At 40.0% G+C, this 12,986-nt stretch overlaps 2 protein-coding genes across 2 annotated transcripts; one reads left to right on the top strand and one right to left on the bottom strand.

Moving 5' to 3' along the window:
- Window positions 1-230: 230 nt before the first annotated feature.
- On the bottom strand, window positions 231-2,312 carry afp4 (antifreeze protein type IV). The gene is made up of 3 exons (XM_071521995.1): window positions 2,261-2,312; window positions 1,198-1,348; window positions 231-492 (listed from the first exon to the last, which is right to left on the bottom strand). The coding sequence occupies exons 1-3, from the start codon at window positions 2,310-2,312 to the stop codon at window positions 231-233; spliced, it is 465 nt and encodes a 154-aa protein (XP_071378096.1).
- A 5,884-nt stretch (window positions 2,313-8,196) lies between these two features.
- On the top strand, window positions 8,197-12,937 carry rbm8a (RNA binding motif protein 8A). The gene is made up of 6 exons (XM_071521993.1): window positions 8,197-8,287; window positions 9,085-9,144; window positions 9,271-9,348; window positions 10,130-10,266; window positions 11,589-11,725; window positions 12,403-12,937. Exons 1-6 carry the CDS (start codon window positions 8,221-8,223, stop codon window positions 12,449-12,451), a joined length of 528 nt encoding a protein of 175 aa, XP_071378094.1. The 5' UTR covers window positions 8,197-8,220; the 3' UTR covers window positions 12,452-12,937.
- Window positions 12,938-12,986: the final 49 nt, after the last annotated feature.

Raw genomic sequence — 12,986 nt, 5'->3', positions numbered from 1 at the left:
AACCAAATACAGAACCGCTGCACACAAAATGACCATTTTTTTAACCCCTTTAATGATGAAATTCAAGCATCACATCTCAGATGACTTAGACAGGGGAGTAAGACAGACTAACACTGGTGAAACAGATGAAGGGAGACGGTAGTGTTTTCCCTCCAAATTCTGGGCAGACCCAAAAGTGAGCCCATAGCCAGCGAGGCGTTCCTGCAGCTGGGACGAACCAACGGCGAGCTTTACTGGGGGGGGAGCAGGGCCTTGGTCTGGTCCATCAGCTGCGCGAAGAGCTTCTCCATCTGGTCGGTCAGAGGCTTGACCTGGGCGTGGAAGTTGTCAGTCAGGGGCTTGACCTGGGCCTGGAAGTTGTCGGTCATGGGCTTGATCTGATCCTCAATGTTGGCGATGAAGGGCTTCAGCTGCTCCTGGAGCTTCTCGGCCTCGGCCTGGACCTTGTCCACCAGAGGCTGGATCTGGGCTCTGCTGTCCTCCATGTAAGTCCTGCGGTTGAGGAAGGCAGAGCGAGAGCATGAGAGGATGAACGTCTTTGATCTCTGTTTCTAAGTCTGACTTGCATTTCAATAAACAAAAATGGATGAAAAAAAAGCCTTGATCATCTATTAACAAGGGACTCTTAAGCAACATTCTTCTTTCTTAAGCAACATTCTGTGTTTGAGTACTAGTTGACGTTATGGCAGCTCAGTCAATGTATATTGTAATGTTTTCCTTAGGTTATAGGTCAGGTTAGCTTGAGTTTTATACTTCCCTACAATACATTTACTTTATCAAAGGCCATAATGGATTCAGCCTTCTCAATTACATAAGATATTCTGCAGTTTAAATGCTATATATGTATGTAAATGTATGTATATGCATGGTTACATAGCCTATGCATAGCGATTCTGCATAAGTAGAATTTGCTGAGAGAAAATAAGCCTTTCTGCAACTCAGCTTTATTGCTTCAGAAAGCAACACATGTAGCTGTAACAATCACTATATTCATCTTATCGCTATGCTTTAGGCATTTTGCTGACTCCGTCTTATCCCAGCGACTTACAACAGACAACAGATATAACAAATATTCCTCTGTCCATAGATTAATCATTCAGCACAGAGTGCAGCATAGATAGTATAAGTGTTGTAAGAGCACTAGATCATGAAAAAAGAGCCAGGGAGTAAAGGTAAAGGTTTGAGACTGGGACTTACTGGGCCTTGTTGGTCAGCTCATGAGCCTTCACCTTCTCCACCATGTCCTGGGTTGCGCTGGTGAGGGTGGCGGACATGTCCTTGATGAACTGGGTGATCCTGTCCACCTCAGAGGGGATGTCACGCTTCACCAGGGACACGGACTCAGTGCCTGTCAAACACATTTTAATAAACGCTTTATTAAAATCCACTTCCATAAAATTTGAATTTACATAAGATCGAGACATGAGTTAAAAACACTGAGGAATATGAAAATTATTGCCTCAGCCACATGGCCCAGCTACCTATCACTGCTGAGACTGAACAGGATTTTGCTGGCTGATTAGAACACACACACACACAGAAACACAGGCACACACACACACACACACGCTATTTGATAAGCACTATTTTACTGTGCAAAATCCTTGTCATTCCAATTTTTTGTTTCCACTTCAATTGAAGTATTACACACTTCTCTATGGGCTGAGAAAATTCTGATGCCTTTCAAAACCAGATAACTCAAAAATGCAAGGTAATCAAGCTAAAAATAAGGCTGTTTTCTCATAGTTCCTGAAAAGATTAAATTTTGGAGACACAAGGTTTTCACTCAATGATTTGACTACTATGTGCAGAATATTTGGTTGGCAGAAATTTGTTTTTACCTTGTTCTTACATACACACCAGTCAGAAGTTTGGACACAGCACATTTTTCTTGATTTTCACTAGTTTTCACAGACAACAAAACTATGAAATAACCCAAATGGAATTATGCAGTGACCAAAAAAGTGTCAAAACAAAAACAACTCCAAACTATATTTTAGATTCTTTAAAGTAGCTGCCCTTTGCCGTTGATGGAAAGGCAAAGGCTATGTTATGAAATAAATTCATACATAGGCATCAACTTCACTATTTATATTTGTCTAAGAAACAACATTTAAGCATGAGCCTTTAGATCAAAATGGCTTTAAGATAATGAAACACATAGTATATTCAATCAGGCATGTCCAAAAGTTTGACTGGTAGTGTATAATGTGTATAATTACATGTAATTGTTTTGAAGATCAGTGCAGTTATGTCTTACCATGGGCAACAGCCAGCACAACGACCAGAGCGGCAACGAGGGAGAATTTCATGGCTGCAGATGAGCAAGGCCAACCGGGAGAGAGATAAAGAGAGTTGTCAGAAAACTCTGAAAGTTGCAGAGAAAGTACTGAAAGCATGGGAAACCATATCGAAACAGTTACTTATTTCCCTCATGAAACAAGCAAAGCAAAGCCAGTGACACAAACAGTTCCAGAAATACAGAGAATACAGAGAATAAGTCTCCAAATTAAACTTTTTCCTCAGATCTACAGCCATGCAAAGAATTCAAAACACCAAAGCCAAGCAGCAAGAGACCAGACGCACCTTAACTCCTGGGGTTCTTGGACCTAACGGTGCCTTCTGTCAGGGAGCCAAGGGGTTTTATAGCTGCTGGGGAAGAGTAAATCATGGCTAATCACAATGTAATCACTTCCCACATAAGGAAGTGACCTGGCAAGCATTGTGTTGGCTGAACCTTGATGCGTTGCCTGTCACAAGAAAGACAAAGTCCATTCTGTGTGTTTCTCTTTGTGTGTGTGTGTGTGTTTGTGTGTGTGTGTGTGCTTCTGTGTGTGAGTGAGAGAGAGAGAGAAAAATAGACAGATAGAGATAGAGAGACACAGACATCAAACATCAATTGTTGGCTGCTGTGAACTGATGAGTTTTCCCTCTATTTTTAATTTAATGCATTCATTCACACAGCCTGTAATGTCAGATAACACTTGTATTAACTGACTAAAAAAAAAAATATATATATATATATATATATATATATATATATATTGATTGATAAACACACGGCAATGTCAAACACTCAAAAACAGCTCCATAAAGAAAGATTTAATGCTCATGTCAACGTTTCAGCCATGTTGCTGACCTTGACATGGCAGTATGACCATGGCTAAGGCTATATACTGTATATATACACTGCAGTCAAAAGTTTGGACACACCTGATTGAATATACTATGCTTTTCATTATCTTAAAGCCATTTTGATCTAAAGGCTTATGCCTAAATGGTTGAAATTTGTTTCTTAGACAAAGTTGATGCCTATGTATGAATTTCTTTCCAAAGCCTTTGCTTTTCCATCAAGGCAAAGGGCGGCTACTTTAAATAATTGATTTGTGTCACACTTTTTTGGTCACTGCATAATTCCATTTGTGTTATTTCATAGTTTTGATGTCTTTACTATTATACTAAAATGTGGAAACTAGTAAAAATATAGAAAAATGTTGTGTGTTCAAACTTTTGACTGGTAGTGTATGTATATATATATCACACACTATATATATTCCACAATATAAAAGTCATCTACAGCTTATATACTGCATATCATGTAATGTGGGAACCCTAAGCTTACTGCTTTGTCTTGGTCTGCCCTATTTTTGGGTGCTAATAGAATTGTTAGCTTTCCATATTGCTAGTCTACTCAACAAAGGGTCAGTTGATGAAACAGAGTTACTCAATTGTCCTGACAACAAGCCCTCAGTGCCCCAAATTACTCAGTCCTATCAGCAGTTGCCTCACACTGCAGTACAACCTGTAGCAGGCTGTATCTGTGGGACGAGCTCCTGATAAACTCATCACAGAAGATAGTAGATACTGTAGTTTCTATGTGTGTTATCATGCACTTTATTGTGGACCCTTTCTCTGTCACTGCATGCTTTTAAAACCGTCACATTGCACATTACAGATCGTTTTAAAAAATCCTTTGCAGGGCATGAAGGGAAAACAGGGTAAAACACTTAGACATCCTTAGTAGACTTTATCTAAAAATCATCTAAACCAGGGGATACTTGCAGGGAATACTTTACAGTTGTTGCCAGTCAACTGTGCTGTTACATTTTGTGGTTATGGAATTAATTATGCTCCATCTTGCCTTTTACAGCTCTTTTGAATAGTTGAAAAATTACAGTACAACAGCTTCAAATTGCAAAAGCCAATGTGTTTTTTGGGGGCCATTTTCATCATGAATTTCTGATTAATTCATGAGCAGTGTGTTCAAAATAATTGTGAATTTATGACCATGAATTAAAATTGTATAAATACAAGTGAGCATCAATTCAGAAAGAATATTGATTCAGAAAGATAAGATATTCTGCCACTATTGTAGAAGCAATATTCTGCTATATGCTGTAATATTAAGTAACAGAGTGGATTTCAGTGTTTTGGGGATTCAGGTTAGAGTGTAGAAATCACCATAAGAGCAGATCTTACAGCTGGACATTGAAGACAGAGGTACGAGGCACATTTCCATGCTTACGTGTTAGTTTAACATTCATTAGGTTAAAGTTCAGGTAAGCTTTGGGTTATCTCTCCTTTACTTTACATTGACTTTACCAAAGACCATAGTAGAGGCCAGAGTTTTGTTCTAAAGAAAGGGGAATAGCTAATGTGTATAAATCTTAAATACTTTATGATATGGAGTGGATATGGAGTTGTATTTGTAGTTGTAGAAAAATAAAGAGAAAAATAAAACACAACGGTTATCTTTGGTTATCGGATTATCTTCAAGGAATGTCATTACCTTGACTGATCTCATTTCTGTTAAACTTTAGTGAACACCCAACGTGACACATATCTCACATGCGTCCACTGATTCTGAGTACAGCCATGTGGCAAATGTTCAGGAAAGCCCATGACCTGAGATTAATTAAACCATTGTCTCTTTGTTTTTTTTTTGTTTTTTTTTTATTTCTGTTTTATTTGAAAGTTATAGTATAGACAGACAGGAAAATGGGATAGAGAGGGGGATGACATGTGACCTGTGACAAGGTCCTGGGCTGGATTTGAACCCAAGACGTCACATTTATGTGGTACACACCTTAGATCAGTGATTCTCAACCTTTTTCATATTAAGGACTCCTAATTTAGTCCACATTAGAGCCACAGACCCCATTTGATGAGATTTTCTCTCTCTGACATTTATCGTTAAATATGATTTTGTCCAAAATTCCATGACAATCTGTATTATAGGCAGAGAGATAACAGTGAAACTGTGATCAAAATATTAATTCTTCTACATTCTCTAATTGTGTTAACGTCTTGTAGATGAAATAATGCTGAAGTTTAACAATTCATCAGTTAGCTGGGGACCTCCTGGAACTCCCTCAATGAGCCCTGGTGGTTCCCGGGCCCCACGTTGAGAACCACTGCCTTAGATCACTGAGCCACTGGAACGCCGCAAACCATTGTCTCTTTCTGACCACTGATACACTCTTTTCTTCCATCCATCCATCCATCCATCCATCCATTTTCTTGCCGCTTATCCAGGCTAGGATTGCAATGGCAGCAAGGCAACCCCTGCAACTTCCTCCTGTTCCTGGGGCATTCCAAGGCGCTCCCTGCAGGCCAGCTGGGAGGTGTAGTCCTTCCAGCCTGTTCTCCTGGGATCTAAGTGACCTAACCGCTTCAACTCTGAGGTCCTCCTGGATCACTGACCTCCGCCCCCTGTCATGGAATATGAGCCCAGCCACCCTGCAGAGAGACCCCCATTTCATCTTCTTGTATCTGGGATCTCAGTCTTTTGTTCACTACCTAAAGCTTTCGGCCATTATCACGTCATGTCAAATCTCAAAGTGCTTTAAATACCATCATATACATGTCATATACCATACTAAATCATACATATACATATATCCACTCTGTCACTTAATATTACAGCATAGCAGACATGTACATATACACACATCATTTATATCATATACATCCTAGTCGTTTACTACAACATATACATACATCATATACATACATCATATACACATACTGGACACTCTCCAGACCTCTGCTGCTCCTTAATATCCTGTCCATGAATATCACAAACAGCAAAGGTGACGAGGTGCATCTTTGTCGGAGTCTGACGCTTGAACAAGCTTGTCTTAATGCCAAGAATGCAAACACAGCTCTCACTCCGAGTCAGGACTGCATGGCTCGCAGCAGCTGCCCTGCCCTGCCACCCCATACTCCCACAGCACCTCCCACAGGATAGCTCGGGATATAAGGTCATAGGCCTTTTTTTGAATCTACAAAACACATGTAGACAGGATTAGCAAACTCCCTTGACCCCTCGATTATCTGAGAGGGTTAAAAGCTGATTCTCTGTTCTTTGACCAGGACGAAATCAGCATTGTTCCTCGTGAATCTGAAGCTCAACTGCCAGCCCACTGTTCTCAAAATCCATGTGATATTGAAGAGATATTTTGACCTCAACGACCCAAAAAATATCAAGAGCCCTAAGCATTTAATCTTGTTCTTGTCCAACCAAGCCTCTTGCCACTGCAGAGTTTTCTAAGGAGATGGGTTCAGACGCTCCAGAGTCTTCTAACGCTGCCTCTTGAAAATAGGTTGTGTCTGTCAATTTAGGTTCTTCAAAGTGTTCCCACCTCCTGATATTCCCATTAATGATTAGCATTTTCCTGTTCTGACCATCTTTTGGCATAGCTACTAGCAGCCGATTCCATGACCGAGGATTCGAACAGGAATCCATTCTGACTCCATGTCTCCTCCTCCTCCTCAGTGATTCAGGAGAAACGTGTTCGGGGATGAGATTTGAAATCATTCCAAAACAGACTCTTCCACCAGGCGTTCCCAGCACATCCTCACTACATGTCTGGGTTTACCAGGTCTGTCTGACAGCCTTTCACTTCCATCTGATCTGATCCAACTCACCACCAGATGGCGATCAATCGACAGCTCAGCCCTTCTCTTCACCTGAGTGTCCGGAAGGCAGGGACCGCTATCAGAGGAAGAACCGAGTGCATTGTCCCAGCCCTGGAGAGCCCTCTAATGGCCCATTAACTTGTAGAACATTTTAGCATCTTGCTGGAAAAATGTTGATATAATTTGTGATACATCTAGATCCGGCCCTTTTGGCTCAGTAAAGCGAGGGACAATATGATCAGACTACAATGTTACACCTGTGTAAGGGATAATTTCACTGCATCCTTCAGGGACACACCTCACCCAGGTCACCTGATTCTAATGATGACATCATCACTGTGCAGAATGTGCACCTAGTGATGAAGACTCCTCTGGAAACACGTGCACTGCTTCCACTGATATGTGTTCCCTCCCTTCCTACTGTCTATATGAAGAAAAAAAAACACAAAGGGGGGAACATAGGGGGAACTGGACTACCTATTCCCCTTAATAAATAAATAAATCCTGAGCTACTCTCCAAGGGTAATCAGGTCAATCAACATGTGACTATTGTACACCCCACACTCCTTAACACACTGCAGCCTACTTTTGCAACTGTGATGACATTGTCCAGAAAAAGCAGTCTGCACCCACAAGGAATGTTTCATGTCTCATGCATAGCGTCCCATGTGGATATGGGACAACAGTTCAGTGAACTCATAAGCTCTAGATGGCGCATACATAGCTTTAGGTCTATTCTTGACATGGATGACAAAATGTTATGACTAGAACTAACATGATAGACTTGTACAAATGTGATGATGGATCAGAGTGGCTGATGTCCGCCCTGTCTGTAGTGCTGAACCTGTGCTCTGAAAATTTTCCAAAGACATTAAACACACATTAAAATAGCAATGGCAAGTTTAAATCAGGGCAAAATGTGGCATGATATCATAATGTGAAAGTTAGCCTCGTTAAAAAACTTTTTTATGGAGTCTGTTTGATTCATGAGAAAATACAAAGCATAGAGGAGCCCAATAAATTCTTTGCAGTTAGTTAAACAATGGGGTAAAATATTTTTTTCTTTCTCTCTCATTGGGCTTCTTATGCACACTCGTTTGCACAATTACCTAAACACACCACAATTTAAAACACAATCGTTAAAACTGAATTCAAACAAGCTACAGCTATAATCTATTACCAGTATTACCAGCACTTAAAAGTCTCTGCTATTACTTACTTTTACGCAACCTGGCAACATTCCCCAAGCTCTTTTTGCGTACGCACGTTGCGTTGATCAGCTGCACACACACAGACATCATGGCGGACGTACTGGACCTTCATGAAGCGGGAGGCGAGGACTTTCCTATGGATGAGGATGGTGATGGTAAAATTAGTTTTCATACTTATTTGCGGCAGATGTTTCATAATCCAGGCGTTCAAATATTGTGTAAATTTGGGGGTCCAGAGCAATGCGACAGAGGCCAGAAAGCCATAAACACAAACACTAGACTGCGTGGTAGCAGGCCTGAGAAAATGCTAGCTAACTTTAAGCTAACTCATTCTCCTTTCAAACATTCTGGCTACTTTGCAAGCTAATTCCAGCTAGGCCGGGGTTATTGAATATTTTTAGTCTCTCGTATCTATCAAAACATTGTTGACTGTTTAGCAGTCAAACGATGTTTGGTTTTCTCTGGATGAAATAACGAAGTGACTAGCTTAGCGGCTAAGTAGTAGCATTACTATAACTTGGATTATAAGTTATGTCTGTTAGTGTTATTTTTAGCCGCTAGTTAACTACTCATTCAGTATGTAAATTAGTAATTGTACTAACTTAGTTGTCCTTCCAAATCGTGATTTATAAAGAGCTCGATATTTATAGTATGCTATACTATGTGTTGCTACTCTTACATGTTAGCTAGCTAGTTTAGCGTTCGTGTAAAAGATAGGGAAGTTTTCATCCACCAGTCAAAGTAACTCTAGCTGGTGAATTCTAATTTCACTTGTATTATTTTACCAGACGGATTTTTGATTTAAGTAGAATTGAGACTGGTTGTTCACTTGCCAAAATAACTGGAAGCGCAGAAAAAACAGCTTCCAGCAACCGCCAAACTTTATCAGCATGTGCATGGTGTTAATTTCCCATCCTTCATGTTACTTAACTGCTATGATTTCCCTCTCCAGAAAGCATCCACAAGTTGAAAGAAAAAGCAAAGAAGAGGAAAGGAAGGGGCTTTGGCTCAGGTGAGTTACTTTTGTTATGAAATCAGTTCACAATGTAATACCACGCTGAAGTTGTGGTATATGATTTATTGTAGTGTGTAGATTGTCAGCTGTAAGTGATTATATTTCCTGTATTACTGTTTCCAGAGGAAGGAGCCAGGTCCAGGATCAAAGAGGACTATGATACTGTGGAGCAGGATGGGGATGAGCCAGGCCCTCAGAGATGTAAGCATTGACCATGCTAAAGATGGTTGTTGATGGAATTTAATTTACTCAAACCTATCCCAATTCATGTTTGAAATCTGTCTGATCTTGCACATGAGCAACCACTTAAATGGTTGTAGCGAGTGATAATGAGATGTGATATATAGCACTGTACAGCAGGACATTTCCACATTAAACAATGAGGGAAGAAGTCTGCGAGAAGAAAGCAAATAATTTGCTGGATCTTATGGCATGCCAGCTGTGTTCATTTCGAGTGTTGCATTTTTGCTTGTTTTGTTAAACTGCAATTTCTTTTTGTCAGTATCATCCTGCCCTAAATTGAGAGTCTGAAACACAGATGTATTATATCAAACCAGAACAGCACTCTTAGGACATTTGGATTGTATTTGGAGTCAGTGATCCAATAGCTAGATATTTGTTTGATAGGGTCTAATTTATTTAGACTAATGATTATGGGTGCAGCAATGATGTGGCATGGAGCAAAGTACCATTTCCAATACCAAAATGTTCATAATTACTATTTTGTTTTGTTTTTAAACCTCTCTCAGGTGTTAGGTTTTTTTTGTTTTGTTTCTTTGCAATGGTTTTTCAATGCATATGCGCTGTCGGAAAAGTTTTCTTTATAAAAGTGTACCTGCATAACATATATAAAACAGGAGGAAGCAAGAAAGATCCCCAGCTACCAAAAATGAAAACTCAGCTTTGCCCAAGTAGCTTACCTGCCTGACACTACTGGTTGTATATTATTTGACATCCAGTGCCATTCCTTGTCTTGTTGCAGCTGTGGAGGGCTGGATCCTGTTTGTGACTGGAGTCCATGAGGAGGCCACAGAGGAGGACATCCACGACAAGTTTGCAGAGTTTGGAGAGATCAAGAACTTGCATCTTAACCTCGACCGCAGAACGGGTTACCTCAAGGTTAGACAAATAACCATGTAACTGAGTTTCAGTGTTAGGCAACTGATGGAGCAGTCGATGTGCACTAGTGCTGTCACTGTTTTTGTCCCCCTCATTGACACAGCCTGAGATTCCTAATGTGATTTTGAATTTCACAGTAAATGGTGTCAGGCAATCAAAATATCACTGTATTTATTAAAAAAAAAAAAAATCCAATGCATAGCCATCTTATATTTTAGTCCATATGTGCATTGGTCAGGAGGACTCTGATATGATATAAAGATGCTGTTATGACAAAATAACTAGCTTTGTTGGCATACAGGAGATAAGTAGGAAAAGTAACAGATAATTGACAAACTGAAATTCCTTACCTTGCAGTTTCTTTTTAAAACTAAATGTCCACCATGACAGAATGACCTAGCTGGCCTTGTTTTGTTGGGAAATTTACTACAGGGATTTTGCGTTTTCCGTGTGTGAAATGGTTCTTTGGTGTGTCAACACACAAGTATATTTGGCTTTTGTTGCTCTCTTTTTTTAATGGATGTTGGCTAACAAATGACATTCTTCATATTTTCAGTGGTGACTCATATTTTCAGCCTGTGTTGAAACTAGAAAAGATACTGATATGCCAAGAAAAACAGAATCAATGTTTTTAGAGGCTTCAGGGCTCTAAAAATGTGTATTGAGTGTCCAGACTGTATCCAACTTATTTCCCTATGCAGTATGACTGTGCAGGTTTATATGCACAAAGTTTTTTTTTGCCCTAACAATTCATCCATCTATATTTGCTGCCCGATTTATCTTCTGCCACTTTCCTCTGAGCCACAAGGTGGCAGCATTGGTTTGATAATGAAGCGAGGACAAAGCGTCTTCTGTCTGTAACTGGCTCTCCCCACAGTCATTTAGGCAAGGAGAGAGAATGTCCAAATGATTTCCATCTCACATCAACCATCAGACACGTTTTATTAATTGGCCTGTTAATGCCTCACAGATACAAGAAAAACTTTCTGTTGGTTTGTGTTCTAGCAGTTCAAAATGTCTTCAATGTCTGCTATTATTGCTTGTTTGTGAATCGGATACGGATCCGCTCCAAATTTAATGGGTTCTTCTTGGCCCATGCTACACCCTTCCACGAAGTTTCATGAAAATCGGGCCAGTAGTTTTTCCGTAATCCTGCTAATAGACAAACAAACGGCACTGAAAACATAACCTCCTTGGTGGAGGTAAATATGCAATGATCAGTAGCCCTGTTTTTTGTCTTTATGAAAACACTCTCAAATTCCAAAAGCATTGATGCCATTAATATGACATAAGTGACATGTTGTCCCGTGAACTGTCTGCAGGGTTACGCGCTGGTGGAGTATGAGACGTACAAAGAGGCCCAGGCAGCCATGGAGGGGCTGAACGGTCAGGACCTGATGGGCCAGCCTATCAGCGTCGACTGGGGGTTTGTCAGAGGGCCGCCCAAGAACAAGAGGAGGTGAGGGTGCTGTTTGTGTGTGTGTGTGTGTGTGTGTGTGTGTGTGTGTGTGTGTGTGTGTGTCATACAGTATTTGGCTGTGGTGGTGGCAGCAATAACTGGCATGCAAATCACTGATGGAGCAGATACCTTCGCAACTCACCTGTGTAAATGTGCATGGAGTGTTTTGCTTAACCCTTTATATGATGCATGCTAGGGCTGGGCAATATGATTGAAATCAATATCACAATAATATGGATTTTTTTTATCACAATATGGGTCACGTATGCAAAATCACATGGTAAATAATCAGATAATTGTTCATCCCATTGAACCGGATGCTAATGCTAGGTGTGTTGTCAGACAAATCTTAAAATCTTTAAAGAGTTTTTAAATAACATTAGCTTGTTATCAATCTAGACGGCAGAATTGTAACATGACATCTCAAAATCATATCTTCTCTTTCGATAAACGATAATATTATATTTTTTTATTGATATTATCGCCCAGCCCTAATGCATGCATTTAAATTAGATGTTTGTAATGTTGATAGTCAATGAATTGAAGCTCTTGAACTGTTTCCCCCATTGAAGCTCCACTGGATAATCTTTATTTGATTAGATCGATCCACTTCACATTGTTTTTCCACTGACTCTGAACTGTGTTTCCTGATTTCGTCTTTGTTGTGTCTTTCACAGGGGTGGCGGACGGAGACGCAGCAGAAGTCCAGACAGGAGGCGGCGTTGATCTTGCCATCTCTCGCTGTTTTGTTGATCAGAGGATCTGTCTGTCACTTTCACAGGCGGTTTCTAGTCTTCTCATAAGAGGCTAATTTCAGCGTTTTTGTGCCCTATGTTTGAGTAGCAGCTCTATGGTGTCTAGTTGTGAAATAAAAAAAATATTCAGACAAGGAATGAATTTTAGTTTGTCAAGGAATCTGATTTATAGGAGGGGAAAAAAATAATTGGCATAATGGCAGTATTTGTACTTTGTAGTTTTTACATTGCTGATGCTGCTTTTTAATACAACAAAACGATTTCCATTTAGCCTTGTCAGTGAAACTTTGAGTTTTCCTTCAATACCAGTTGTTTTTAAGTAGTGCACATGTATGGTTTTCTTACGATTCCTTCAACATTTTGTTTCAAGTTTCAGGTTGGTTATGTTATGTGCATTTTATGCTACTGGGGTGTTTTGTTTTATATTACTTGGGGAAAATTAAACTTTTTAAAATGGCATGTGTGTCCTGAGTGTTTTATTTAGCCCTGCAAATGACGTGAACGTT

Source organism: Centroberyx affinis, unplaced genomic scaffold (genome assembly GCF_046629955.1).
Source record: "Centroberyx affinis isolate AG114_WGS23_722 - 3 ecotype Tasmania unplaced genomic scaffold, CSIRO-AGI_Caff_v1 ptg000948l_1, whole genome shotgun sequence".
NCBI classification, from domain to species: Eukaryota; Metazoa; Chordata; class Actinopteri; order Beryciformes; family Berycidae; genus Centroberyx; species Centroberyx affinis.
The sequence above is the reverse complement of the archived record's forward strand: the minus strand, read 5'-3'. Positions and strand labels throughout refer to the sequence as shown.

Coding starts and splice junctions, on each gene's coding strand:
- rbm8a (XM_071521993.1), top strand. CDS start 8,221: ATGGCGGACGTACTGGACCTTCATGAAGCGGGAGGCGAGGACTTTCCT. Junction 8,288..9,084: donor TATGGATGAGGATGGTGATG/GTAAAATTAGTT, acceptor TTCCCTCTCCAG/AAAGCATCCACAAGTTGAAA. Junction 9,349..10,129: donor TGAGCCAGGCCCTCAGAGAT/GTAAGCATTGAC, acceptor GTCTTGTTGCAG/CTGTGGAGGGCTGGATCCTG.
- afp4 (XM_071521995.1), bottom strand. CDS start 2,312: ATGAAATTCTCCCTCGTTGCCGCTCTGGTCGTTGTGCTGGCTGTTGCC. Junction 1,349..2,260: donor TGTGCTGGCTGTTGCCCATG/GTAAGACATAAC, acceptor TGTGTTTGACAG/GCACTGAGTCCGTGTCCCTG. Junction 493..1,197: donor GAGCTGACCAACAAGGCCCA/GTAAGTCCCAGT, acceptor CCTCAACCGCAG/GACTTACATGGAGGACAGCA.